General features: G+C 38.1%; 2 protein-coding genes and 1 long non-coding RNA gene across 8 annotated transcripts; 1 reads left to right on the top strand and 2 right to left on the bottom strand.

Moving 5' to 3' along the window:
• Positions 1-546: 546 nt before the first annotated feature.
• Positions 547-4693, bottom strand: LOC113582018 (protein lifeguard 2-like). Its single transcript, XM_035520487.2, is given in 11 exon segments — positions 547-1232; positions 1234-1263; positions 1399-1452; positions 1644-1739; positions 2859-2946; positions 3391-3428; positions 3556-3595; positions 3877-3927; positions 4030-4083; positions 4220-4284; positions 4399-4693. Coding segments are annotated over 10 exon segments (621 nt in total). The 5' UTR covers positions 4270-4284; positions 4399-4693; the 3' UTR covers positions 547-1112.
• Positions 4327-25499, bottom strand: nr1d4b (nuclear receptor subfamily 1, group D, member 4b). 5 transcript variants are annotated; one of them, XM_081705506.1, is made up of 9 exons: positions 24787-25499; positions 19197-19538; positions 18851-18939; positions 18152-18296; positions 14301-14848; positions 13999-14184; positions 13431-13641; positions 4707-4743; positions 4327-4475 (listed from the first exon to the last, which is right to left on the bottom strand). In XM_081705506.1, exons 1-9 carry the CDS (start codon positions 24884-24886, stop codon positions 4451-4453), a joined length of 1683 nt encoding a protein of 560 aa, XP_081561632.1. In that variant the 5' UTR covers positions 24887-25499; the 3' UTR covers positions 4327-4450. The 5 variants fall into 5 exon arrangements, 4 of the variants coding, with proteins under 4 accessions (XP_081561632.1, XP_081561631.1, XP_026873348.2 ...); XR_004775393.2 differs by lacking the exons at positions 4327-4475; positions 4707-4743 and adding exons at positions 11711-12159; positions 12247-12821 and having other exon boundaries at positions 24787-25497; XM_081705505.1 differs by lacking the exons at positions 4327-4475; positions 4707-4743 and adding an exon at positions 11711-12821 and having other exon boundaries at positions 13391-13641.
• LOC118240393 (uncharacterized) lies at positions 23099-26710 on the top strand. Of its 2 annotated transcripts, none has more exons than XR_004775395.2 (2): positions 23099-24083; positions 26067-26710. It is a non-coding gene; the product is annotated as an uncharacterized LOC118240393 (long non-coding RNA). The 2 variants fall into 2 exon arrangements; XR_004775394.2 differs by lacking the exon at positions 23099-24083 and adding an exon at positions 24145-24300.
• Positions 26711-27903: the final 1193 nt, after the last annotated feature.

Genomic DNA, 27903 nt, shown 5'->3' with positions numbered 1-27903 from the left:
TGTCAGCATAGATCTAGAACAGAGCAAGTAGTTTTAAAATATACTTTATTTGTATTTATTTGACTTATTTATTTGATTTATTTACTTGAATTTTGAAACAATATCTAGTTTCTTGACACAATATCTACAACAAAGCATAACAAAGTTGTTTACAAAGCTAAAAGCTAACTTATAATAATTTAGTGGAATTCTCTTACTACCAAAAATTATAATCTTGATGTGTTTCCTTGTACTTAGAAAAGAGCAGAGAATTTTTACATATAAAATGGGAGTCTAAAGCACATTTTATACCAGGCAGTGTATCTGGCCCGCTTACCATGTTGTGGCATGTTATGAGTAATGCGCTGCTGTGATCATCGTAACCTTACACCAGACATGCACTGTTCATGGTCACAGCAAGCAAAAAAATACAATTTGCCTCTGTTTTGGTCACTTGAGTTTTCTTAATTTTTTTTTTACTATTTGTCAGCATTTTAACTTTTCAAAGGAAACTATGACAAAACTCCTCAGAACAGAAGCTGTTTTAGAATAAGAAGAAGAGGAAATGTAGTCACTGTTATCAGGTTATTAACAGATATTTTATTAGTGGTCCAGGGGAGTAGGCCTTAAGGCACAACCCCCTTACCAATGACACCACTGGAATATGTTTCATTGTGTTCCAATACACATGGATTAATGCGGTGAGTCAGATCATCATTTTGAAGTACATTTCACAATATTCAAAGTGTTAGCACATTTTCAGAACTATATTACACAAAATATGGAGAATAACTGGGATAAAAAGGTGACAGTACAGAAATAATAATCAGATTAAAATACCGTCAGGATGAACCAGTAACGAATGCACAAATGGTTTGCAATTATTTAATTTTAAACAACAGCAATTATCTGTAGGATATTTATATTGATTGCAGTGGCTTTAATGTTGCATGATTGAAAGAAGGCTTTGAACATTCAGAGTAAATGCTATCAGCCTTTTCTTATATTTTCTTATCTGAAAGAATGAGGTGAGAATTATTCTCTTACCAATCGTTCCCCAGCATATTATAGGATTAACTTCAGTATGAGTGCAGAATGAGAACATTGATTTAGTATACAAAACTGTATTTGGCTTATTCCACATTGTCACCAAAAAGATGTAGAAGGAAGGAGAACAATTGGACAATATCCATGTACAGACTCAGGGTGGCAAAAATGTACTCCTCAGGGCTTATGGCATTATGCTTGTTTCCCCATCAAGAGTTGAGTGTCAAATGCCAGAAACTGTTGTGAGAGACCAAAAGAGAAGTAAGGCAAGTGGAGGAAGCCAAGCAAAGACAAAAGATAACACAGCAGTCACATCTTAAATGTTGGCTATTTAACATTTTAATCCCTTCTGGAAAGTTTTACATTTCATACCATAGTAAAGACGATTGCTCCTACACTGCCATAGAGTCCATGTAACCAGGGAACCTATGAAACGGTAAGATTACTAAAGATTCCTGAGGAGCAAGTATACTGTAATAAGAGTGGTTTTACCATGATAAGTCTAAATCTTTTGTTCTACTCAATCATGTTAAGGAGCTGGCCTTAAGGTATCTCTATAGCCTAAAGGGATATAAAGGGATTTACATTTTGTGGCCTAGTTATTACTAGAAACTTACATATCCAAATGGGACTACAAAACCCATAAGCACTGCACAGAAGAGCAGAACCATGCAAAGGATGATCAGAAGTCCCTGGTAAGAGGACACATCAATCTAGGAAATCATAAGAAAAAGAGTAAGAAAAGTTCTAAAAGATCTAAAAGAATGATCTAATATACCTGATCTGATGCATTTCAAGGAGAACAGATGTTATTGTAGGTTACTTGCAAAGGATACACAGTAATATGATGTTTTATGGAAATTATATGTATAATTATTCACTTTAAATGATGGAAATACTATATAGTCTGTAGGGGGGAAGTACATAAATCTATAATGTAAAATAAAAAATGCATTCTGAAAAAGATGTAGAAGGAAGGAGAACAGGTGGACAATATCCAGGTACAGACACAGAGTGACAAAAATGTGGCAAAATGCAGATTCATTTCAAATGTGTGGAAACACACCGACAAAACCATTTTTGTTATTTTGTCTGTGCATGGACCACACTGTATACTATAATATATATTTTGTTTAAATAAAATCTACTCAGTGATGCACTTTCAAAGTAACATAAGTAATATAAAACCCAAACCCTAACCCTAGTAATATAAAACCTTAAACTTAAACCTAATCCTAACCCTGCTAATATAAAACTTTAACCCTAACCCTAATCCTAGCCCTAGTAATATAAAACCTTAAATTTATCCCTAATCCTATTCCTAGTAATATAAAAGTGTAACCCTAACCCTAGTAATATAAAACCTTAATGTCATCTAAAACCTACGGGTTGACAAGGCATGCATCACCCACCATTATGAGGAGGGTGATCATGCTTTTAAAAACATAATGCAAAAAAAGCATAAAACAACTGAAAAAGTCACAATTTTAATGTCTAAATACATGGACAACACAATGTAAAATAATGCAGAAATGAATAGGTGAAAGTACAGCATTAACATGGTAATTACTTTTATTGTCTTTTTTTTTATTATCCCACTTGGTTATGTTGCCGTGCACACTAGCAAATTCAGCCATTCTGTTTTAGGATAAGGGAAAGAAATTGTGATTACAGACTACTCTCATCATTCATATGTATTAAGAGAATCAACAGTGAAATGAATATACCACACGTTCATTTACCAGTTCTTTTTTAGCTTGTGTTAAATCTTATTATTATCATTCATAGTGTAAGCCAGACATTTAGAGGTGGTTACCAGATCCTTTACTCACCTTACTTTGAAAGCTGAAGACAGTGACACAGAAGCACACCGTGGCAGTGATGACAAGGCAGAGCAATACAGACTTGGTGTTGTAGTAGCTGTGGATACACACAAGAGAATGTGGATACACACAAGAGAATGTGGATACACACAAGAGAATGTGTACACACACTATAGAAGCAACCTATGTGGTGCATTGGACAATACACAAATACAGGACACATATTAAAAAGTGAAATATATATGTTATGCTTTCTTCAGATTTAGAAAGAATGATTAGAAAGATTTTAGACATTGTATGAAACTGTCTTACATTAGTCGTTATTGAAGTTATTGACATGCTAACTAGTGCTAACCCTAACCTTAGGCCTAACCCTAACTCTAACCCTAACCCTAGGTCTAACCTTAACTCTAACCCTAACCCTAGGCCTAACTCTAAACCTAGTCCTAACCCTAAATCTAGACATGACCATAATAGTGTGTAATTTAGAAGGTGGTGTAATGCTAGGAGCAAAACAAGGCATGGATAAGCAGTCCTGTACCTGGACACAAAGCCTAAAGTCCCAGCCATGCACAGCGTCTTTTTGATCAGGTGGAAGGAAATTGTGCATGCAAAACCAATATAATGAACACACACCAAAAAATATAAAGTCAAATATAAAATCAAAAGGTAAACATACATAAACGTACATTTTCTAGATACTCACAAAGATAGTCAGCAGAATGAGATTCCAAGGGAACTGCCTCCTATAATGGAGATTGTTTATTTTTAAATGTAATACAGATCAAGTATATGTTAGAAACAGTTTATAAATCTTGCTTGCGTCAATGGTAAGCAAACTTTAGGCAGAGTCTAAGATTGTGAATTAATGCTGATGCCAGGCTGTGATCATCCTATCCTTACACAACTTCATATATATCCTGTCATATGTAATTTTGTAACAGCTCTATTGTTTAGCTCAACAAGAGTGTTGAAGTGTTGAAGATGTGTCAGTACTGGAGATATCAACATCAGACAAACAAGTTACCTCACATCTCCACAGCAAGCCAAGGTCAAATATGTCCCAAGGAACAGAAGACTGAAATAAAAAAAATAAAAAAATAGATTAGTTTGTAAATTTTTAACTACCAAGTGGCTGTCATATTGAGCATACTTTACGAATGTACAGTGACTTACTCACGTGCAGGCAGAGTATAACACAGGATGAGTTTGAATATAAAACTTCACAGGCGCACTGAAGAGCGAGAGAAACAGAACGTTACATATGGAGAAAATTCACAAACACCAAAATGAAGAAATACAAAAGTCTATCAAAAACACTGCTAAAATACTCCAGTAAGATACTATTTGAGGAAACAGGAATTACTTACTAAAATGTGCAAAGAGTCACAACAGCCACAGTCACAAACAGTTGAAGCATCAGAATAAAATACACCTTGCAAAGTAAAGACATTTGTTCAGAATAAGTTTATGATCTGTTGTTTAATTTTTAATGTTCTTTTTTTCTTGAGGTTTTCCCTGTTCTTGAGTGCTGTGTTAGAATCACTACCTTATGGACAAAGACACATCTGATGTTCTTGTCATCCCAGGTGAATGCTTTATCAGTATAACAGTAGGCAGGACATCCTGGTCAAAAGAGCAAAAAACTGAAAACCTGACCAGACTAACTTACTGTTTGAACACGTTATAATGGAGACTAACAACTTTCAATTACATGCAGATTTTCTTTGATATGTAAATTTTGGGAGGTTTACAAGGAAAATCGAGATATTGAGCCATTTGTCAAAATATTTCTCTAATAGTTGCCAAAATTAATAGAAGGTCTTTAGAGACAGAATAATGGTTAATTGTTATTACCTGCATGTACCTCCACAGTGTCGACCATTGGGGTGACCTGTAACCAAAAATGTATGCTATGATTTTATTTCAAGTAGAAGTCCATTAAGACACCTTTCTTTTTTCATGAACAAATGGAGGAATGAACAACCTGTAGCTCACCTGGCAGTGAAGGTAAACATTCTCATTGGGAACTGGGAGGGAGTGTAACAAAGGTTATGGGCTCAATTCCCAATGAGAACATTCACTTTGTGCTCTATACTCATGAACATATGCAGGGCCCTATGTTTAAGATTATTTGCCAAGTTCCATAAATGGTAGCTCAGTGGTTAAGGTATTTGAGTAGTAAGTAGAAGGTTGTCTTTTCAAGCCCCACCACTGCTAAGCTCTTAACCCTCAATTGCTTAGATTGTGTTCAGTCTGAATTGTAAATTGCTTTGGATAAAAGTGTCAGGTGAATGCAATGTTGAATTGTGTGTACACTCTAATCTAATTTTCTACAAAATTCTTCTAATACACATTTATCAAAAAGATTTAAACTCATCTTGCCCAGTGAGGTTTTAGCCTCCCCATTAAACAAGTAATTAGAATACTTTCAAAATTTAATCCAATTATAGATAAAAACCCACCAAAAAACTATGATTACTGTTACTATTAAAAAATATTCTGACCACAGAATCTCTCTCTCTCTCTCTCTCTCTCTCTCTCTCTCTCTCTCTCTCTCTCTCTCTCTCTCTCTCTATATATATATATATATATATATATATATATATATATATATATATATATATATATATATATCCAGCAAAATAACTTATATTTATCTGACACTTTTATCCAAAGCAACTTACAGTCATGACTGAGTACAACTTGAGAGTTAAGGGTTTTGCACAGGGGCCCAACAGTGGCAACTTGGCAGTGGTGGGGCTTGAAACCTTCCAATTACAATAAATACTTTAACCACTGAGCTACCACTGAACACTTTCACTGATAATTAAAGGCAAATTCTCAAACTCTGTATCACATGGCTGAATTTTTTCCACAGAATTATTCACCTACTTCACTTACTCCCTTTTTTGGTGTTTTATCTTGCATATTATCTTCCTTTACATGATATTTACATTAAAAGACCCATACCTTGTTTTGTGTCATGTTTCCTTGGTTATTTTCCTTCTTAGGGTCCTTTTCCTTTCTTAGATTTTCCAATAATTCCTCAAAGCAAATTAGTAAATGTCCTAATGTCCAAAGAAGTGTAAGTTGTGCTGTTTAGTATGTCTGAAGGCAGTCTAATGTTTATGGTTCCAAAACATAGTGTGAGTGTGTGACTGTCATTCGAGTGTGAGATTGTCCTTTGTGTGTTCTTGCCCTGCCAGATTACACTAACTGCTTGGTCTTCTGCCTCCAGGTTAATCTCTCAGTCACTCATTATTACTCTCCTCCCCATTCTAGCAGCTTCCCAGCCCTGGATAAAGCACTGGTAGCTGTAAGAGAAACATACTGCCTACACTAATAGATTGTTTCTCTATCAGTCTTGGAATACAACCTGAATTTCCTAATGTATTGAATGCATGTAAGTATAATTGTGAAGTAAGTATCTTAATTTTTGTTAGTGTTGGAAAAATACCCAGAATATTGTGGAGTTATATATTGCCTGTCTTGGGAAAAGAAATGTCAAACAAATAACACTATATTGTTTTGTAATATAAGAGATGGCTCGCAGGTGGGAAGATGCTTTAATTGATAATGGTTCTAAACAAATGTTTGTATTTCGTTATGATTATTTAATCTTGCATAATACACAGAGTTCATAAATGTGTCTGTATATTAAGACCAGACTATTTTCAATTAAGGTCTGGATTTGGCCAGTAGAGGGCAGCAATGTGCTACTAAGACGGTAATAAATGGACTAGCATTCACTGTACAATATATTAAACTTCTAAGAAGTGTTAAACCCAGATCCTAAAAATCTTACATGCACTGTAAACATGCAAAATGGGTAAAAAACATAAAACAACATAGGCATCAATTTTGCATCTGGCTATTTTCTTTATATATATATATATATATATATATATATATATATATATATATATATATATATATATATATATATATATATATATATATATATATATATATATATATATATGTATTGCTCATATATGAAATTTTGTCTGGTATAGATTATCACAACTACTGTCACAATGAGCAACATGACAACACTAGTACTTTCCAGAAACTTTGTCACCTTTGGTAAGCATGAGCAAGTATGACCCTGAAAAAATGTTTTCATTGTTTATTGAAGACGATCCCTGAGCCCAATCCTCCTTACAAAATCTCTCCATGACCTTCACACTTGGTTATCCTTATCTTAGCTCACAGGTTGAAGTCAAGAGAAATGGCTGACCACAGTGAAACCTTATTTCAGTCAGGGAACCTTTGTTGTTTTGGAAGTATGCTTTGGATCTCTGAACTGTTGTATGACCCAGTAATGACCTAGTCTTAGCCTTTTACCTCATATGTATATGTGCATTACTTCATATGTATATAAGACCTTGTGAGATATTCTATATGCTTGGGTCTGCAAAAATGTTTAAATATGACTGAAATCAGTGTCAGATTTGTTTAATTAAAATGCTTATAATTATGATATATTTATAACAAATTCTGATGTACTTAGGGTTAGGGTAATATGTAATTTTGTCAGTGAACAGAGTTCTATCATATTTTCTCAGTGATTCTACTTTAAAGAATTATTTTAAAAGAATTATTGTATTTATTAATGAAGTGGCTTTTGGGTCCAGATAAAACCTTTGAATTAATACAACTGATATTATGCAGTGGTAACTCCTAAAAGAAACCACTAATACTAACATTAATACTAATTAATACTAACATTAATTTTTGTTAGAATGTAGAATTTTTGTTGTTCTGTACTGTAGGGGATCATCAAAATAATAAGAGGAGGAGGAAAAAGAAGAATATAGAATAAACATTTGATGGCTTTTTTTGTTATCATACCTGTCTGTATCATTGATGAGCTGTTTTTAGTATTTGCCCTAAAATGCAATGGTGGATAACTAGAAATCCTATCAATGTGCCCCTTCCTTTGTCTTTCATATAATTTTCGCTAACCCTCCTTACCCTGGTTGCCAGCAGCAGAAAGAGTAAGCTTTCCTTATTTGCTGTGCATAGACCTCTGGGTACGAGAGGATATACAGACCAAGTTGGCTTCTTGAGATCAATCCTGTTCCATTCTATCTCTGTCTTCTCTATGACTGAATAATGTCTTGTAAAAAAGACAAAAACACTTCTCTAATTACTGCAGTTGAGTGTATTTGGAACTTCTGTGTATGGCAAGATCTCTAAATAAGTAAATGAGAAGGACTCTATTTCCTGCCATGAGTGAAAATGACACAGTATAAGGTCCTAGGCAGCCTTTGGCCACAAGGAGGAGCCACAGAGTTGCTCTCAAGTAATTATGTGCAATCAGTCAAACCTGTGCTCCCAGCTTCTTAAATCCCAGTTTCTCAGATGTTGGGATATCTCTGTATAGCTCTCTCTAAGAGATCTGTTTATCTTTCTCCTTTGAAAATGTTTGCAAACTAAAATAGGTGTGCCTTATAGTACTTTTATGCTGAATTTGAATCTGTTTTTAGAATTTTCTTATAACATAAGATTTTTAAGTGATAGTAATTAAAATTTATATTAAATATATATTATGTATTCATAAAAAGTACAATTATATGATTGTACAAAAATGTATCTCTGCAGCAGTAGTCTGCCAACGTGGAGGGGCTGCGCCTTCCTTGATACCAATTTTCCAAACTATACATAAAGACATATGAGTATATTGGAACCAAAAACTATGGCTATGAAACTATAAAAAAAAATATCAGAATTTGGATTCACCGTGCAAAAAATACATAATTAATACATAATAAATACTGTACATAATAAACTGTATTTTTGTTTGTGTTTGTTTTTTTGAATGAAGCAAATTAACAGTGTAATTAGTCTCATAAACTACTTTATTTTACTATAATAAAATTAATATAATTTTAATTAATAATTAAATTAAGACCAATTTAAATTAATCCTAGTTTCTAATTGAAAATGATAGTAATGACTCACCAAGTTCTGAAAGTTAAGAATTCAATGATGATTCGATTTGATTAACAAAACAAAAAATAGGATCAACAAAATTACAATTACAGTAGGAATAAAAGGAAGGGAAAAAAATCAATAAAAAAATGGCTAAACAGGTTAAGTTGATAAGGTGGAATGGGACCATATATGCTTGTGTGATGTGTGACACAGATTTGTCATCTGGATGGCAGTACAAATAACAAAAACACACTGAATCTGATATTTTCTGAATCTGTTTTCGTATTTGGTACTGAAATCCTATATGTATACTCTCATATTGTTCTCATAACTCCAACCCTAACTCTCCTCACACTCACTAACCATAACCCTTCTCACAGTCACTAACCCTAACCTTAACCCTCCTCACACTCACTTACCCTAACCCTTCGCACACTCACTAACCCTAACCATTCTCACACTAACCCTAACCCTTCTCACACTCACTAACCCTAACCCTAACCTCTCACACTCACTAACCCTAACCTTCCTCACACTCTCTTACCCTAACCCTAACCATTCTCACACTCACTAACCCTAACCATAACCTCACTCACCACTAACCCTAACCCTAACTAACCCTAACCCTACCACCTCCTCACACTCACTAACCCTACCCTCCACACCTCAACCCAAACCATAACCTCTCACACACACCCATAACCATATCATCTCAACTCTACATCCAATCATTCTCACACTCATTAACCCTAATCCCTAATCATTCTCACACTCACTAACCCTAACCATAACCTCTCACACTCACTAACCCTAACCCTTCTCACACTCACTAACCCTAAGACTAACCCTTCTCACCCTCACTAACCCTAACCATAACCCTCCTCATACTCTCTTACCCTAACCCTAACCATTCTCACTCACTAACCCTAACCATAACCTCTCACACTCACTAACCCTAACCCTTCTCACACTCACTAACCCTAACCCTAACCCTTCTCACACTAACCCTAACCCTCCTCACACTTACTAACCTTAACCATAACCTCTCACACTCACTAATCCTAACCTCTCACACTCACTAACCCTAACCCTTCTCACACTAACCCTAACCCTTCTCACAGTCACTAACCCTAACCCTCCTCACACTCACTAATCCTAACCATAACCTCTCACACTCACTAATCCTAACCATAACCTCTCACACTCACTAACCCTAACCATAACCTCTCACACTCACCAACCCTAACCATAATCTCTCACTCACTAACCCTAACCATAACCTCTCACACTCACTAACCCTAACCCTTCTCACACTCATTAACCCTAACCATAACCTCTCACACTAACTAACCCTAACACTCCTCACACTCACTAACCCTAACCTCTCACACTCACTAACCCTAACCCTTCTCACACTCATTAACCCTAACCATAATCTCTCACTCACTAACCATAACCTCTCACACTCACTAACCCTAACCATAACCTCTCACACTCACTAACCCTAACCCTTCTCACACTCACTAACCCTAACCCTAACCATTCTCACACTCACTAACCCTAACCATAACCTCTCACACTCACTAACCCTAACCATAACCTCTCACACTCACTAACCCTAACCCTTCTCACACTAACCCTAACCCTTCTCACAGTCACTAACCCTAACCCTCCTCACACTCACTAACCCTACTGACTGTACTTGAGTCACTTTTTAGCCAACTCGGTGACTGCAGTGGTTTGTTTCCTACCTGAGGCAATATTAGGCCACAATCACCTCATTGACTAGTTTATTTGTTTAGCTTCCTCTTCCTTGTTCAAAGTTCAAGTAAAAGAAATCCTATTGCTTCTCTTCTCCTAACCTTAAAATAAAAATATGACCTATGCAAGAGGGAATGTTCACTGTTTACATTTTATATTTTACTGCAGGCTGTACCAACTACCTCAGGGAGGATTATACAACAGTACATGGAACCAACTGTAACTTGCACTACCCTCTGTTCAAAATAAATGAAAACAAAATGTAGCCTTATGCATCTGGGGTTTTTGTTGCTTTTTTTCCAAACCACAATGTCCAAACTGTGGTGTGAAACAAACCGATACTTCCCTGTACTGTTACACCCCGTGTTTATAGATATAGTTCAGTCGCACTGCCGGTGTATGGGCAGAACACACATTGTTCTGCATGCTGGCGGTGCCAATTTTCCAGTGCATGAGCGATGGTTGCCAGGCAACCACTGTGCACCGGCAGCATGAAGAACAATTGAGCATGGCGAGCTGCAACAGCAATAGTCCACTGTTGAAATATGCAGCGCCTAACACAGACTGCAACAGCAATAGTCCACTGTTGAAATATGCAGCGCCTAACACAGAAGGAAAGCCACCCATATGTGATCTCCCTTTATTAGATTAGAATGACACCCATACGTGATCTCCCTTTATTAGATTAGAATGACACCCATACGTGATCTCCCTTTATTAGATTAGAATGACACCCATACGTGATCTCCCTTTATTAGATTAGAATGACACCCATACGTGATCTCCCTTTATTAGATTAGAATGACACCCATACGTGATCTCCCTTTATTAGATTAGAATGACACCCATACGTGATCTCCCTTTATTAGATTAGAATGACACCCATACGTGATCTCCCTTTATTAGATTAGAATGACACCCATACGTGATCTCCCTTTATTAGATTTCATTTCTATGGTATATGATAAACATTATACGTTTACAAAATATACATTAGAAAGGTGTGTCACTGGTACATACATGGTGTATCACTGATGAAATACACCATGTGTGTACCATTTAATACATGATTTGCTTTTTGATATGCTGATATATATATATATATATATATATATATATATATATATATATATATATATATATATATATATATAGAATAAATATGGAAATAGTGTAGTTCAATTAAAGGAAGAACTGTACCCCACTTACTCTTCTCTCCCCCACAAAAGAGACTCCTAAGAAAATTAGGATTTTTTTGTGATTTTATAACTGCAAATTATATCACAAACTATTGTATATCCATTCAGAGTAGTTGAAAATAACATAATTACAACATGTACAATATGAGAACATCTTCAAACACACTTAACTGTGCCTGGTGCAGAACCATTGTCCTGGTAAAAAAAGTCCTATAGTAATATTAAGTGATAAACAATCAAGCAAACTGATAATAATACACTTCCTAATACTTGAACTGACAGACTACTATCATGACTTCAATCAATAACTATATCTGTAATAATGTATACATAGATTGTATCTAAGTACAGTATGTATGAAACCCCATCATGGCTGCAGGGTTGGGAGCCAGCTGAAGACTGCATATCTGTGATAACAGAACACATTTTTCATTCAGGTATGATGTGAAGACATCAAATCTCAAGTCTTTTCTCAAAAGTCAAACTAATGTTACCTGTAATATCCTGTCTGGGTCCACTAAGGGTTTATTCCCATCATTATAACACCTCCTTCTACTCACTTAGATCCCGTTTACCGTTTCCACAGTTCCAGCTATATTCTCTTCAGAAGAGTCCAAAACTGTATTTTCTGAAAATTTGCTCTCCAGAGCCAGTGCTGTCACTCTAAAAGTGGAATGATGTCTTGCAGTCTTCGCTGGGCAAGTTTCAAGTGCCCAATGTAATTCGACTTAAGAATCAGCACTCCTCTCTTAAGCTTTTCAAAGTTAGCTTTATGCATGACTGATACTGTGTGCTTACCCTTATCAAGGCAAGAGTATTATGGGTTTTTTTTTTTTTTACATAAAATCCAGCTCTTGCTTCCTGTCCCTCATTCAGGGGTCAATGCGGAAGGCTATCAGCTTGTCGGAGTGCAGGCTGTTGAGTGTACGGAGGTCAGGCAGACGCAGGAGCAGTTTGGGAAAGAGTGTAATGTCGTCTGGCCGCCTGTGATTGAGGAGATTCCTCAGAGCACTGATCAGGCCCTCCTGCAGCTGTTCCACGGCTGCCACATTGGAGATCCCCCAGCGGTCTGTTAGGAGGGGGAATTAAGCAGTTGATTATGTTTGAACCAGCCAACCAATCATGCCTGAATTGGTTTGACTGTTTATTACTATATTCCTTAGGGTTTTTTTTATTATTATTATTTGGCATATATCTGTGTGCTCCTGGAGGCTAAAATCATAAATCTGAGAAGCTTCATATTTAAAACTCCTTCTGCTTTAGCATGCTTGCTGGTGAGTATTTATAATAATTATTTACAGAAAGAAAGAGAGCTTAGAGGTCTCCCTGTGTGGATGGAGATAATATGTTCTGAAACCACAGTGTTCAAAAGATGGGCTCCACTTTTCACTGTTAAACAGAACAATTATTGTCTAGTCAGCAAGCATTAGCAGCACACACCAGCAGACACCAGCACTACAGCCATGAAGAGTGCGCACACCAGCACTACAGCCATGAAGAGTGCGCACACCAGCACTACAGCCATGAAGAGTGCACACACCAGCACTATAGCCATGGAGTGCACACACCAGCAGACACCAGCACTACAGCCATGAAGAGTGCACACACCAGCACTACAGCCATGAAGAGTGCACACACCTGCAGACACCAGCACTACAGCCATGAAGAGTGCACACACCTGCAGACACCAGCACTACAGCCATGAAGAGTGCCATTTCATCAGGCTCCAGACCCATGTTCCCCAGCTTCTCGCTAAACTCAAACATGGCATCCAAGAGACAGCCCATGCCCAGACCGCGCAATGAATCCAGGGTGTACGTCTGTCCATTCAGGAAGGTCAACGTCCGTTCTTTTGCATCAAACAGTGAACAGAAACGCACCATCAGGACCTGCAGACAACACAGTCAACTGGGTTAGAAAATATTTAAACAAAGCTCAGTAAAGAAACTGACATCAGTCTATGCACACTGTTAAAAATAACAGTAAGGATATTTTTCCATGGTCAAGTTCCATTTGTAATATTTTTAACACCATGTTAAGGAGTCATGGCACCTAACACATACAAGTAGTTAAACCTAACCCTAACCCCACCCCTAACCCTAATCCCAACCCCAACCATAACCTTAACCCCAACCCTAGCCATAACTATAACCTGAACACAGGTAGCACACAAAGGCATGTTCAGAACATAATGAGATAGCTGCCTGATTCTGCGTTGATCTTAAGTGCATCACCAGGTTCCCTACCTGAAAAGTGCCTGCCTTCAGAAGCATGACCTGGTCATGCTGGCTGAGAGCACAGAATCCTGGAATGCTTTTGGCAAACTCAACCACTTCTTTAACAGCAGGAGTGAAGCACTGAGAGAAAGCCTCCCACACCTGCTGGCTGGAGCGACCAGCTGGAGACACAGGACATGCGTTCAGAGGACACGCCTGTAGAACACAGACAGAGAGAGACAGAAAAATTAGGAAAGTCAAACTAAGAAATGTTACAAAACAAATTTAAAGTTACTGGGTGAATACAAATTGCATAAATAAAAAACACATACCAGAACTTTAGCCCCAGTGTGCAATAACCAGGGGCAGGACATCTGACCTCTTGTTTCACTGTCAGAATAGCTGCTGTTATTGGCAGGGTAGCTCTGAGAATGCTGGGGTTCCTGTGTGCAATGGTAGCAGCTGTTGTCAGTGGCTTGGGTTGTTGGGTTACTACCATGATCCGTAACCAGGGAACTGGTCTGGGTATTGTGGTTTACTGTGGATGTGGAGTGAGCGAGGTACACTTGCGGTGTGACTTGGACAATAGACTGAGAAAAGCCAGAGTCCTTAGGCTGCATATTCCGGAAGGAAGAGGGATTGCAGTCCTTATTTATCTTCACCACTTTCTCCTTCCCACTGACAAAGAAGTTGCAATAGGCTCCAGACATGGCACCAATGGCTTCATCTGAATGGGCCTCTTGAGGACTCGGTGGGACCTCGGTGGGTGTGATAGAGTCAATGTCTATGGATGCTGATTTGCTGAGTCTGTTTATATAGCTCTGCATCTCATCCAATAGTCGTTGCTTCTCCCGCTTAGGAATGCGGCCAAAACGCACAGCTAGGAAAAGTGCAAAAAATAACAGCACAAATGTGAAATGTCACTTTACATAAACAACACATTAAATCCTTAGTCTAATGTTAATGTTTATGGATAAATACTGCAGGATTTCACTGTGTAATGTTCTGAACAGTGTATAGTCTACTGTATTATGCCCAAATAACACTCCACAAAGCAAAATCTCTTAAAATTGCAAAAGATGTAATTTAAAAAAAGGAACAGAGTGGTTAACTTTAGTTCACTCTGGAGGATACATCTCCAGCCTTTCCTATTCCCCACTGCTCTCTCTCTCCACTGCTTTACCTCCACTGGCATTGCTATTTATACTGCCTGCACATGCATACTTCATATCCACCTCCTCTCCTACTCTCTCCCTCTCCTTTGGGGAAATACATCACTGGGTCAGTAAGAGTTAAGGTAACATCCCTGAGGAGGATGAGCAACAGGCTGAGAGAAACATCTAATTCAAGGCAAAAAGACAAGGGACTGGTGCCTACAACATTTACATTTATGGTATTTGGCAGATGCTCTTATCCAGAGCAACTTACAAAAGTGCTTTGTCATTTACTCATAGAACACATCCTAGTACAGTACAGTAGGTTAGAGTCCAACATACCAATGAACTAGAATACCGTTGAAATACAGGGATCACTGCTGATGCCTAGAAGTGCAAAATACATAAGCGCCATCTCAGGCAACAATCAGTGCAATAAGCAATAAGTACTAGAGTTTTAGTTAGTCAACACCCTACAGAAGGGTAAAGATGACAGATTAGGTGTTAGTTTAGGGTTAGGTTAAAAAAGCAAGTATGGAGAAGGAGCTGGTGAATTGTGCGGAATAGGCAGGAGGCTGATTAGGACTTGGGGGACAGATGATTCACATAAAGAACATGAACATGGTGCCAATGCAAAGTTGTGCAAATGTATGAATACCTTTGTACACAGATTATCTACATCTCAGTGGTATACAATTGTTATACAGGCTCACATCAAGACCTTGTTGTACACAAGGAGATTTTGTACATCTCCCTTGTGTCACAATTGTCTGCAGATCAGATCACTTTGTGAATATATGTTTCAGGAGTCACACAGATGTAGATTTTGCAATAATTATATGCTTTCAGAAAAGCATCTCAAGTGTTTTTATTTATCTATTTTATATATTTTTTGGAAAATATAAAGAAACTCCACATAATGGTATCAAATGCAAGGAATGAGATGGCAGGGTGCATGAGTCATGGAGCAGCTGCCTGCCAGGGAAGAGAAACAAGGTTATGAGCTTAGTTGATATCAGCAGAAGAGGAATCTCCACTATGCAAGTTTGAGACTCAAGTATACTCACTGGGCTGCAATAGGTGGCAATAGCTTTGAGAACAGGGTTGGTAATAATATATTACTATGTATTAATATAGTATTAATATCTGCACGTACTTAAATGTAAGTTAAACACTTTTGTACACTGCAATGAGACACACTAGAAACATCTGTAAAATGGTAAACCCAGCTTTAATGTTGACATAGAAGACTGCAGAAAACAGATATGGGTCCTGTGATGTTGATAAATGATTGTACACATCATTCCCCACTTTTTTAGTGACCCAAATGTGTGTGCAAACTCTTGAAAAAAATGATTTATTACCAGCACACTTTACATTACTATCAGGAGACTGCATGTCCTAGAGGGACTGGAAGACATAATGAAGAAAGCAAACAACCACTTCTGCATTTACTGGATGGACTTGCAGTAAATAAATGGCTTGCAATACTTCCCCCACACTAGAGAAACACTTCATGCATTGGTTGTACTTGGCTTCTTAATTAATTCTAAAAGGTTTACAAAAATGAGCAAGCTTTGGAAATATATTAAACCAAGATATGTGAGGTGTGCAGGCAGGTGGGAGACACACTGTGCACTGTGCATTCCCAATTTCCAAAATAAAAATGATTCATTTTAGTTGGTTATGTGAATGATGGCTTGTGTGAGTTCTAAGTGGACACTATCATCAATCAGTATCTAACGATGCAAGGGAAGGAAAATAAAATGAAAGAAAAAGAGGAAAGAAGGCATGAAAAAGAAGGAAGAATAGAGGATGGAGTCAGTGAATCAGGATGGAATCAGTGGATTAGGAACAGATCATGGAAATGAATGGATCAGATTGGAATGAATAAGTAGGTAGGTGAAGCCAGTTCTACATCTTTGTATAAAGGTAAGTTGTGCAGGTAGTGTTCTAGTAATGTTGAGCCCTGCTTTAAGAAAACATTATTTCAACAATCAAGGAAGGTCTCCACAGACCATGATCCTTAATTTATGAAAAATACTATTTGATAATTCACATAATTTAGACACTTAAAACTTCACACAAAGAATGATTACATGGTTTAAATAGAAGCTATAATTGATTCTCATTCAAGTTTTTTGTTTTAGGGTGTGTCCTTTGGAATCAGTATGAACATTGTGAACATAAGTTAAAGTTGTGAACGTCAATTAAAAGGTTTTTTAATGACATGCTATTCGAATACGCTGGAAAGTTCTTGGAACAACATGGGAGTGGCATATAGCTGGGCCAAAGCGGATAAAAAAAATCCTCCCAACCACTTCAGGGGAACAAAATGTTCCAAAGGCACATTACTTTGAAATGTCAAATGTCCATTTTGTCTTTAAGTGCTATGGGTGCTGTGTGCTTCATTCTTCTTGAGCTCGATTTTGTTCTTACTCTTTAAATGACTGCTTGATAGACAAAGTTGAGTTTAGGATCTGGGTATATATAACTGGCCTTATGTACAAGGGAATGTTCTACAAGTAGAGTAGAACAGTAGTAATCTTGGGCCATACTTTAGGAGAAAAAAAAAAAGATTGAATCAAGGAAGGTCTCTACAGTCCATGAGCTTTGATTTATAAAAATGCAAATTCGGTTAATTTAAGCAGTTCAATTTTCACTTAAAATAATTAGAAGTTTAGAATAAAAAACATCGTAAACTCTCATTTTACCTAAGTGGAATATTTATCAGAATATTTCTTAACAAACAAATTCATTTGATGACTAGGACACTTGGAATGAAGAGATGGTGAATCTCTTTGCTTGACCACTCCACATCTCTTTTGCTAAAGTATAGATGAATCAGACCAATGTCTAATCATCAAACAGATACATTAACTGAGATTGGATGATTCTAAGTGCTTTAAATGCATAACACTGCGTATGGAGCTCTGATCCTCTTGATCTATCTAAAATGTCATTATTCTTCTTACTTTTCATATTACAGCATTGTACATAGTATATAAATGGGGTCTGAAAACTCTTACCATCTCTAGACATGCCAACAGACAGGCACTTCTTAAAGCGACAGTGCTGGCATCGGTTGCGGTTCATCCGTATGATCAGACAACTCTCATTCTTCACACACATCTTATAATAAATGTTCTGTTGTATGCTGCGCCTAAAGAATCCCTGGGGAGAAAAAGCAGAGGAGAGAGAGTGTCAGTGAGTGTGTCTGTGAGCATGTCCCTGACTATGTCCCCCCATGAGGGCAGTGGTAGCCTAGTGGATGTGAACTTGGGCTAACAGTTGGAAGGTTGTTGGTTCAAATCCTGGCTCTGCTGTTTGGTCCTTGAGCAAAATCCTCAACCCTCTCTGCTCCAAGGGTGACATACAATGGCTGACTCTGTGCTCTGACTGCAGCTCTCAAAGAAGCTGGGATATACAAAGACTGCATTTTGTGGCCTTGTACTGAGCAATGACAAGAAACTGTATCATAAACTTAACAGGTGGGTCCATGTGTATGTCAATAAGTGTGTGTTCATAGTTGTGTCAAATACCCAAGATAATTAGAAGCCATCTCAAATCAAGATCAGGATGCTCAAACTGATAATCAACTGATAGTGTAACCCTTGGAATGTCTACTCTTCAAGTGAGATAACAAAATTTACCATGTGTATTTTGAGCAGTGTACTACATGTGAACATGTGTAATTTGAGCAGTGTCCAGTGTGGGAGAGCACATACCTTGCAACCCTCACACGCATGGACTCCGTAGTGGAATCCAGACGCAATATCACCACAGACTTTGCACAGGAGCACCATGCCATCTGTTTCTGCTCATACAAATACAACACAAATTCAAAAGAAATGATTAGAAATTTCAACAGCATGTACTCAATCATTCTCAAGTTGGCACTGAACATATTTTCATATGATATGCAGTATCTTTTATTAGCTGAACATGTAAATGAGGTATACCACCGTAACTAAGTATAAGTAACTAAGTACCAGAACAACAGAAAAAGAGAGAAAAAGCCAAAGCTGTAAAATGGTAAGCGCAAAGTGAAAAGATTTCCTCTTAATGTCTTACTTGTAAAGGTTCCAGTAAATCCACATGGTTTCTTGCCCAATAGTGGATGGGAGTGTGTGCTTTGGCCTGATGAGGTCACAGGCAGGTTAACCGAGTTAACTGCAGGCATACTGCTCATTTCAGGGAACTGGAAGACCAGCTTGGGTGAGGGTGGCGTACCCACTGCACTGGCATTGCTGCCAGTCCCTCTTTGCTTGAGGTGCCCAACCTCAGTGAAAAAGATGTCCTCTGGTGAAGAAGGCTGGGAGTGAGAGGAGGGTGACTGTGTCTGGTACCCACTTGAAGGGCTGCCAGGGTTGGGGCTGGCACTGCCTGTTGAGCTAGCGTATAAGATGACTCCACCTGTGGTGTGGTGTGGTGTGGTACAGACAGACAGACGGACAGACAGAAATCCAAGTTTGCTTTTGTTTGTTGCAGGGTGTTTCCTTTGGAAACAGGATGAATATCGAGAACATAATTTTAAACGCTTGCTTTTAGTCAAAGGCTACTAAACTATTCTGGAATGTTCTTAGAACAACATAGGTGTGGCACATATCTGGAACAAAGCGGGAATTTTTCCGGACCTGTTCAAGATGTTCCAAAGGCACATGACTGGGAAATGCCTTATTACACATGTTTCGCCCCTCCCCTACCGTACTCTACGCATGCATCAGAACGTTACTACCTCACATGTATGCGGAGCCGAACTAGCCGCATCCTCCGTCTCCATAGCGAAGTCTCGCCTAGCACGTGCCCGACGGCTGCCAGTCACCTGACCGACGACTCACGTGGACACAGATGACGTCCTAACTCACGAGGCTCCTTCCGCAGTCCCGTGTAGGACACAGTTAACGCTACAGTACTTAGATAAAATCACTTCTCACCTTTGTCGAAGAATTATTTAAGACCTTGGAAAGAAGGGAGGGGACGAGAACGGTCACATTTGCTCAGCATACGAGGTTGATTTCTTAAAGGGGTTTTGGACAAGATGGGTTTTAAAGAATGGCGCTGTAATGAGTTTTTAGATTTGGTCAAATCTGCGTCAAAATAGTATAACTGGCACGCATTTTTATCGCCTGACCGCGTGGGGTCAAGGCAAATTCAGCTCGTTGAAATGTTACCGCCCGCATTGCCCTGGCTATTTCCATGGACTGTCCTGTAGAGGTAAAGGACAGCTCACAAATAATTAGTATATACTTTCCAGTTCAATCTCAAAATCAATGAATAAGAGACTATGCCAGATATACATCAGAACGGGGCTATTTCTTTTTTAAATACTTCCAGGCTGTGCTGCCTATATGTTGCCTTATTCTGAGTTCATAATTTGAGAACATGGTTTCATTATTAATGGTCTTGATGCATAAGCATTGATTTTTGTTCTTTGTGTTCCCCCTTTCAGAAGTGTATAAACAGCTGAAAGCTGACATGAGAAAGTGCGGTAGAATTACTGTCATGAAGCACAGCTCATTAGGTGCTGCACCACTACGTTCAGTGTGTATAGGTAATAGCGATTTGTATAATATCTGGTCATTTCCATTCATTTAACATTTACATTTACGGCACTTGGCAGACGCTCTTATCTAGAGCGACTTACAAAAGTCCTTTGTCATTTACTCAGAATATATCCTAGTACAGTACAGTAGGTTAGAGTCCAACATACCCATGAACTAGAACACTAGAATACAGGGATCAATGCTGATACAGAAAATGGTCTCAATGCTTGTCCATGAGGCCGAAAGTATGGTATTTCAAGACAAGCCATACTTGAGGTTCGAAGTACTTGAGGTACGGCTCGGGCTTTGACCTTGTTCTTGTTTTTTCCTTGTTCTTGCCAATTCTCATCAGATTTGCATGCTATTTGAATAAAGCTCTATTATTGTAGCAAAATTCTGGTTGTTCTAACGAAGACCCTTGAGCATCCGGTTATTTGTCCATCTCGTTAACCTAACCTACTTTACGTTGGTCTTTAAGTTAGTCTTTAGTTTAAAGAGTGTGATGTCACAGGTAATGTACAGTACTGTAAATGATTTAGAGTGAGAACTCAGTTCAAAATCAGTAACCAAGCAGCAGCAAGACTGAGGCCAACATGTAAATCCACATGCACACAAGCTAGATGTTATTCATCCACAGTTTAATGTAGCACTCATCGGCAAAACCCCAGCATAGTATGCAGATATCAGCATGATCGCTGAGATTTTAATTGGGGAGAAAAGGTAAGTCGGTTATCACTATTTGAAAACATCTCAATGTCTGCGTTACTGTCATAAAAATAATGCATGATTTGTAAATAACCTACCACATTTGCTTACAATATAGACCACAAAATTAATAACTTATGACGATTATTAATACGATGTCAATAATGCCGGTTAGAACGTAGAATAGCGTGGATTGCCAAGATGTTTACCATCATCCGCCATGTGTAGGATTTAATGGGTAGGCTACATGTTTATGCAGAAACATTTCGACATTTTATACAGCAACAAAACCAAACTCTTTAATTTGCAATTGTACAATGAATAATTGTGTTTTACCCTGACCATCAGTGACGGTCAAAACGACAAATGGATCTTAACTCTGATACAGATTTATTAGCCTACATAAACTACTTAATGTCCATAACCGTTCTCACGTGTTCAAGCTCATCATTTGATGTCACCAACAGTCGACACGCGTAAAAGAACGAAGGGGACGAAGAGGATCAGATGTTGCATTTAGCAGCCTAGAATAAAAGTAGTCACCTGCGAAGGAGCGTGGCTTGGCATAAAAAACAAGCAAAGTGTAGGCTAATAAAGGCATCCAAAATCAGAGGAGCGACTTTGAAGTTACAGCCTGCAAGATTTGAGCCGAGTAGTAGACATTATCTTATACAAACACTGCATGGCTAAAAATGTGGATATGAGATCAGAAAGCTTACTATAGTCTACCATCAAGGTCAGTGTGGGGGAAAAGAATCAATGCAATGCCCACAGCATGTCAGTACCACTACAGATAAAGAAGGTAGACAATGCCAAAAATGGCAACTACCACACAAGTAAAAGTCTATCACTAGAAGTGTGTGTGTGTGTGTGTGTATATATATATATATATATATATATATATATATATATATATATATATATATATATATATATATATATATATATATATATATGAGAGAGTCAATCTCACCAAAGAAACACAAAAACCTGTTTATCACTTGGCAATTGCTCACATTTTAAGATGGCAAAGGTGTGGTCTCATTTCCTCATCAAAGAAAAGTGTGTTCTTTAAAAGCCTAAACAGGGTCAGTCAGAGATACAAATCTGAGGATTTGTTGAACAAGAATGAGATGGGTGAATTTAATGTTCACAGGCCAGAGGAAGTGTTACAGGACGATGTGATAAACAAATTGGTTCTCCCACTTTTGCAGAAAGTGGAACATTGGTTACAGTTGTTTGAGCTGCATCAACAGTGCTGCATTGCAAACTGCCACTGAAAGTAGCAATGCCACTCCAGCCAACAGCAAAGCACTACCTGCCATAAAAGTAGTGCAGGACCACTGTCCAGTAAAAGCAGTCAATGCCAAACACCTGAGTGGAACATCTCGGGACATTCCAAAAAGCTGGTGCAAGGAAAGCTGTTAAACAATAAAGAAAATATATATATAGTGAGCAAACAATTGGGGCAAGAGAGGTGAAAATAATTTTATATGTATTAACGTGTAAAATAGGGCTTGGGGAAAAAGAAAACATTTTTGCTGAGTTAGAAAAAGATGAATATGTTTGAATGGTATGCTTTAAACCATCCTACTACAATTACCAGAACTGGTCCCATGAAGCCTGCACAGAATGCTATCTGCCACAACTATAATTAATTTGGTGATTATTCAGATTACTAAGATGTTTTAGAAGCTACACTCCAAAACATTTCAATGGCTCAGTTTTGCTATGATGCTTTTTTTGCTTCTGTGTCTACTGTGCTTCAGTATGTAAGGGTTTAACATGCACTTTACAAGGTACATTTTATTTGTAACATTTATACTGTTATTTGGATCATGGATATTTTATATACATTCTTTATGAAGAAAACGGTGAAAAGTGTTGCCCCCATCCCGTGCTTCCTATACGTAAAGTAAAACAAACAGGCTATACGGTAACGGTAATAACTTAATGGCCGCATGTACCTTCTGAATAACCACACGTAACATGAGACACAGCCTACAGTATGGGGGGGGCTTGGAAAATCACGCGTGGCACGTGGCATTCGGATCTTATCCACGTGACTACAGGCAACCCGACAGACGGACTATTTGAGATGCCTACTACGGCGCTCCGGCAGTTATTTTAAATCATGGGTGACTGCGTCCTAAACACACTGTAGTGAGGAAAGTAAATACCACATTTGCTAACACTCAAACGATAATAAAGGTCTGTTGGAACTCACGACACCAGCCTCATAGTTCAGGTTACTGCTGAGTGCTGGAAATTCACAAACGCGGATTCGATGGTCTATTATTAATAGTTAATCTTTAGAGGCAATACTGTTAATTTTGAGGGCCCATGTCTAAAATGAACAGGAGGTAAAATGTACAGTATACTAAACATGTACTACTGTGTGAATAACAGTGAAGTCACCAGTGAAGGAGCGTGCAAAATTAATCCCACGCGAACAGGGCGCAGAAGCGAAACAGCCAAACTAAGCGCGATAGTTCTCAACCACGCCCCTCTTGCTCAAGGTCGACGACAGAACGCGCTTTTCAGAGTTCTATAAACATTACTATCACTCAGTTTAAGAATAATTTAGAGAAACGAACAGTGTATGAATATAAATTAGTTGTGAAACGAAAAGTAATATGACCACGAAAAACGTAAAAAATATATAAAACCGCTGGCAACTGAGGAACTCCAGATGAGCAGAAAGATACACGTGAGTTTGTTTACGAGTAGTGACGCAGGAAGTGACGGATCAGAAATAACAGCGACACAACAAGGGGCACAATCCCTACACAACCCCAAAGATCCCAATGTACCACACACCTTTTATATAGAAAAAGAGTACCCTGGGTTTTGCGTATAACGATCTCGTCTGTTTGATACTACGTACGCGTGCCTTCATGACAAGCAATGAGTCGTCTGACCGTGAGGTAAAGTTTGCAACTTAGGTTATGCAACAAAGAATTCCGAAAGGGCTTTCTTTGTTTTTGTTTGGTTAAAGGTTAAAGGTGATATCGTTCAGAAAATAATAAACGTATACTCTAATACATACTAAGCGAAACCGGTACGTTATAAATTTAACCAACATTTTTGTTGCCTGAATGACAGACCGATTCACATCATTCACAATAACGAACGAATTAGACAATTAATTATTTCTTAAAATGGACAGTACGATCAAATACGATTGACGTATTACCCTCTGTGTTCTACTAGACAACATTAAACAACCCACAGAACACATACAATAAACCAACGTGGAAAAGGAAGAAAGACATATCTGTGCCATGTATGGGGAGAGTTCGAGTCCTCACCCGGAACACAGGGACAGCACAACTCTAGTATCACCCCTATAACCTTACCTATGTGTGTGCAGCAAATATACTGCCGGAATAAATACGATAATAATCACTTACCCGGACTATTGTCCATCGTTTCTTCGCGGATGGTCAAAAGAGTTAGGAATTCTGAATCTGTGTTAGTATTCTCTGTGCGTCGCTGTAAAATATAATCCATTCAGGTGATATCGTCATGATGTCCATTTGAAAACAAACGATTATTGAAAATTCAAACCCGAAGAGAAATGCTCGAAGATAATTGTGGTCATCACTGAATTTTTATGTCCTTCAGGTGAATTGGGCAATATTGTGCCGTCACTGCTTGTTCCCGTTAAAAGAGCGTGATGTATATTAAAATAACTACATGTATCCTTAGAAGAGTGAAATGTATAGTAGAACACCTCTTCCATTCAAGAGAAAATCCCACAAAATCTCCACTGGTTCCAGTGCAGGCTACTCTCACTATATGCATCTACGAAGTAGGAACGACTGTTCAGTCTACTGTAAGCGCACTATCAGTAACATATGCTCGCACAACAGGACGTCTTCAGGTATTTCTTGGCCTCGATTTTCGTGCTATGTCCTTTCATCCTCTCTTTTCGTATTTTACTGTCACGCTCCTCTAGGGTATCTCTTCTGCTTTTCGGCACTGTATGCTTTCTTACGTTTTCATTGGCTGATGACTAGCGTAGTAGGTGAGACAGCTGGACTGATCTGACTTTGAAATGCCTCGTTAAATCTCCGCTGCATGTGAGCAGTAGCGATTGCTGGCCTACTGACACACATTTTATGCAAATACATGGGCTTGTGATAAGCGGGGGAGGAAGCACATGTGACACGTGCTCGCCCTTCAATTGATCTCCCTCTAGTGGCTTTCGTTGGGTGAGGCAATCCCATCATTGTAACATAATTGTTAAAATGGTTAAATATTTGATGCCAAGAAGAGTTACACAAATTAAGTCCTCATTAAGAAGCCTACTTTCTGGAAGACACGAGGGGATCTGTTCTGAAAAAAAGGCATCATCAGGTTTTTGGCCTAACTCACACTTATGTGAATGTAAATCTATATTAGAGACCTATATTTTGCTTCTATTAATTTTTACAGTGTAAACAGAGCACTAGTCAATAATGAAAACAAACTGTTGTCATATGATGGAATTCTTTTCTCATGTATATTGTAGTCAATGCCTAATCCACAGTCTAACTATATTAAATAATTAAAAATGTTTCTTAATTAGGAAAAAACAAAATAGCTCCAGCAGCATTCTAATACTGGCAAACCAAATGATACTATTGTCCACTGAAGAGTCTATGGCTGGAAAAAAAAATGCATTGTACGTGTTCTTTGTGTATTGCAGTATATTCAACCTTCATGAGTATTTTGGCACCTAAAGGATCATTTAGGATACCCAGGACCAACAGGAGGTAAATGTTCCAGGAGAGCAGTTCCCTGGCATAGCAGGCAGTGCACCCAAACCTACCTAAGTGATGGTCTCTGTCACACCATCCTCCCCTTTGGAGAGTGACAGTCTCTGTCACAATGCCTTCACCTACAGGAAGTACCCCTGCGCATGATACTGTCCACATGCCCCTAAGCACATAACTGCCCTTTCCACCAGGGCCACATGTATGCCCCTCATCAGGGGTCCTCACACTGGGCTATATCATCTCCTCACAGCAGGGGTGGGTTTATCAACCTGGGGCACACTCCTGATGGGTTTGTCACCATCACACTTCTGATACCATGTGCAGCGAAGGCTGAAGGCAGCCACCCTACCCAGGACTCAAAGCTAGCAATGACAGGAGATGCATGTGAGCTCTGACCACTTTACCAAGAGCTAGCTCTCTGGCATAGCAGGCAGAGCACCCATTTAACCTTCCTAAGTGACCGTCTCCAGCACAATTCACAACTGTTCCACACCTGTGCATAATGCCATGGTCATAACCTTGGTTCTAATGGACCATTATCCTATTGTGCATAAATAAAACAAAATAAGACATGTCCAATTTCCTGAGAAATTCCTTTTTTGTCTTCATGATGCCCCCTGCTGACAACTCCACTGGGCGCTTTCATCAAACCTGGAAACCTGCTTTGGACTGCTGGAAACTAATTGGTGATCTGGAAAATAACACCTAAGGTTAGAAATTGGGGTTTGCTATTAACCATTATATAAACAAGTGCACAATTGTGAAACACTGTTTTGGCTTAAAAACAAAAGAGGATAGAGGGATTTCTGTGCTTAGAATCTAAATTCAATATTCAAAACAATTACATAAAAATTAAGCAAATTCTTCAGGCCACTGTGGCAGATTGACTTGGACCAATTTGTTCTCTGATTCCAGAGACTAACTTTCTGACTTTGATCAAAATTCCAGAAAATTAATCAGACTTCTAGTACATGATTGTATTTGTCTAAAGAAACAGGTATAGGACCATAACCCTTTTTATTAGTGAAACATTAATACTCCAAATGGAGTTCAGGCAAAAAACTCTTGGATCGTTGTAACACAAGGTCAGACATTTACTGAAACACAGGGTTAGAGAGTTAGTCAGTTACTGTAATACTTGTACCCTAATTCACATTATGAACATGCAGCATGGTATTGCACCTGGTTATTGCAGTAAGCTTAAGACGATCCACTAATATAAGCTTGTATGGAGTTGTATTAATATATTATCTATTGTGATTTTCTCGTGGTAGTGTACTTTAAAAACTTACCTATCCTTCTGCTGCATTAAAATCATGTTCTTCGATTCTGCTACTATATTTATTATCTTACAAGTTGTCTTAGAAGACAGTTTCTATGAGGACTAGTTTCTGCATATGCGCCATCTGCTGTCTGTCATTGAAAATACATTATACACAAATCTTAATTTCTGAATTTGAGCTAAAAGATTTTACATAGAACATTGCACATTGTTTTGTGTTTAGACAACCATATAGATGGAACTAGAACCCACAATCTTCAGCTCTGAAGACTGATGTCTTCACATGAAAGGAACAAATTGAAAAGATGTCATTTCAGACAATCATTTATTCAAAAACAAACCCCAATCAGTGATATTTTCTGATAATGTAAATTGTTAACACGGTTGCTAGTCATATTCATAAATGCTCCAATTCTAATCATGTTGATATAGCAGAGCTATAAAGTCTTTAAAGTCATCTAGAATGAAGCTGAGAAAATATTTGC

This window comes from Electrophorus electricus, chromosome 22, assembly GCF_041902795.1.
Source record: "Electrophorus electricus isolate QZ-2024a chromosome 22, ASM4190279v1, whole genome shotgun sequence".
NCBI lineage: Eukaryota > Metazoa > Chordata > Actinopteri > Gymnotiformes > Gymnotidae > Electrophorus > Electrophorus electricus.
This window is presented reverse-complemented; position numbering and strand designations above follow the sequence as displayed.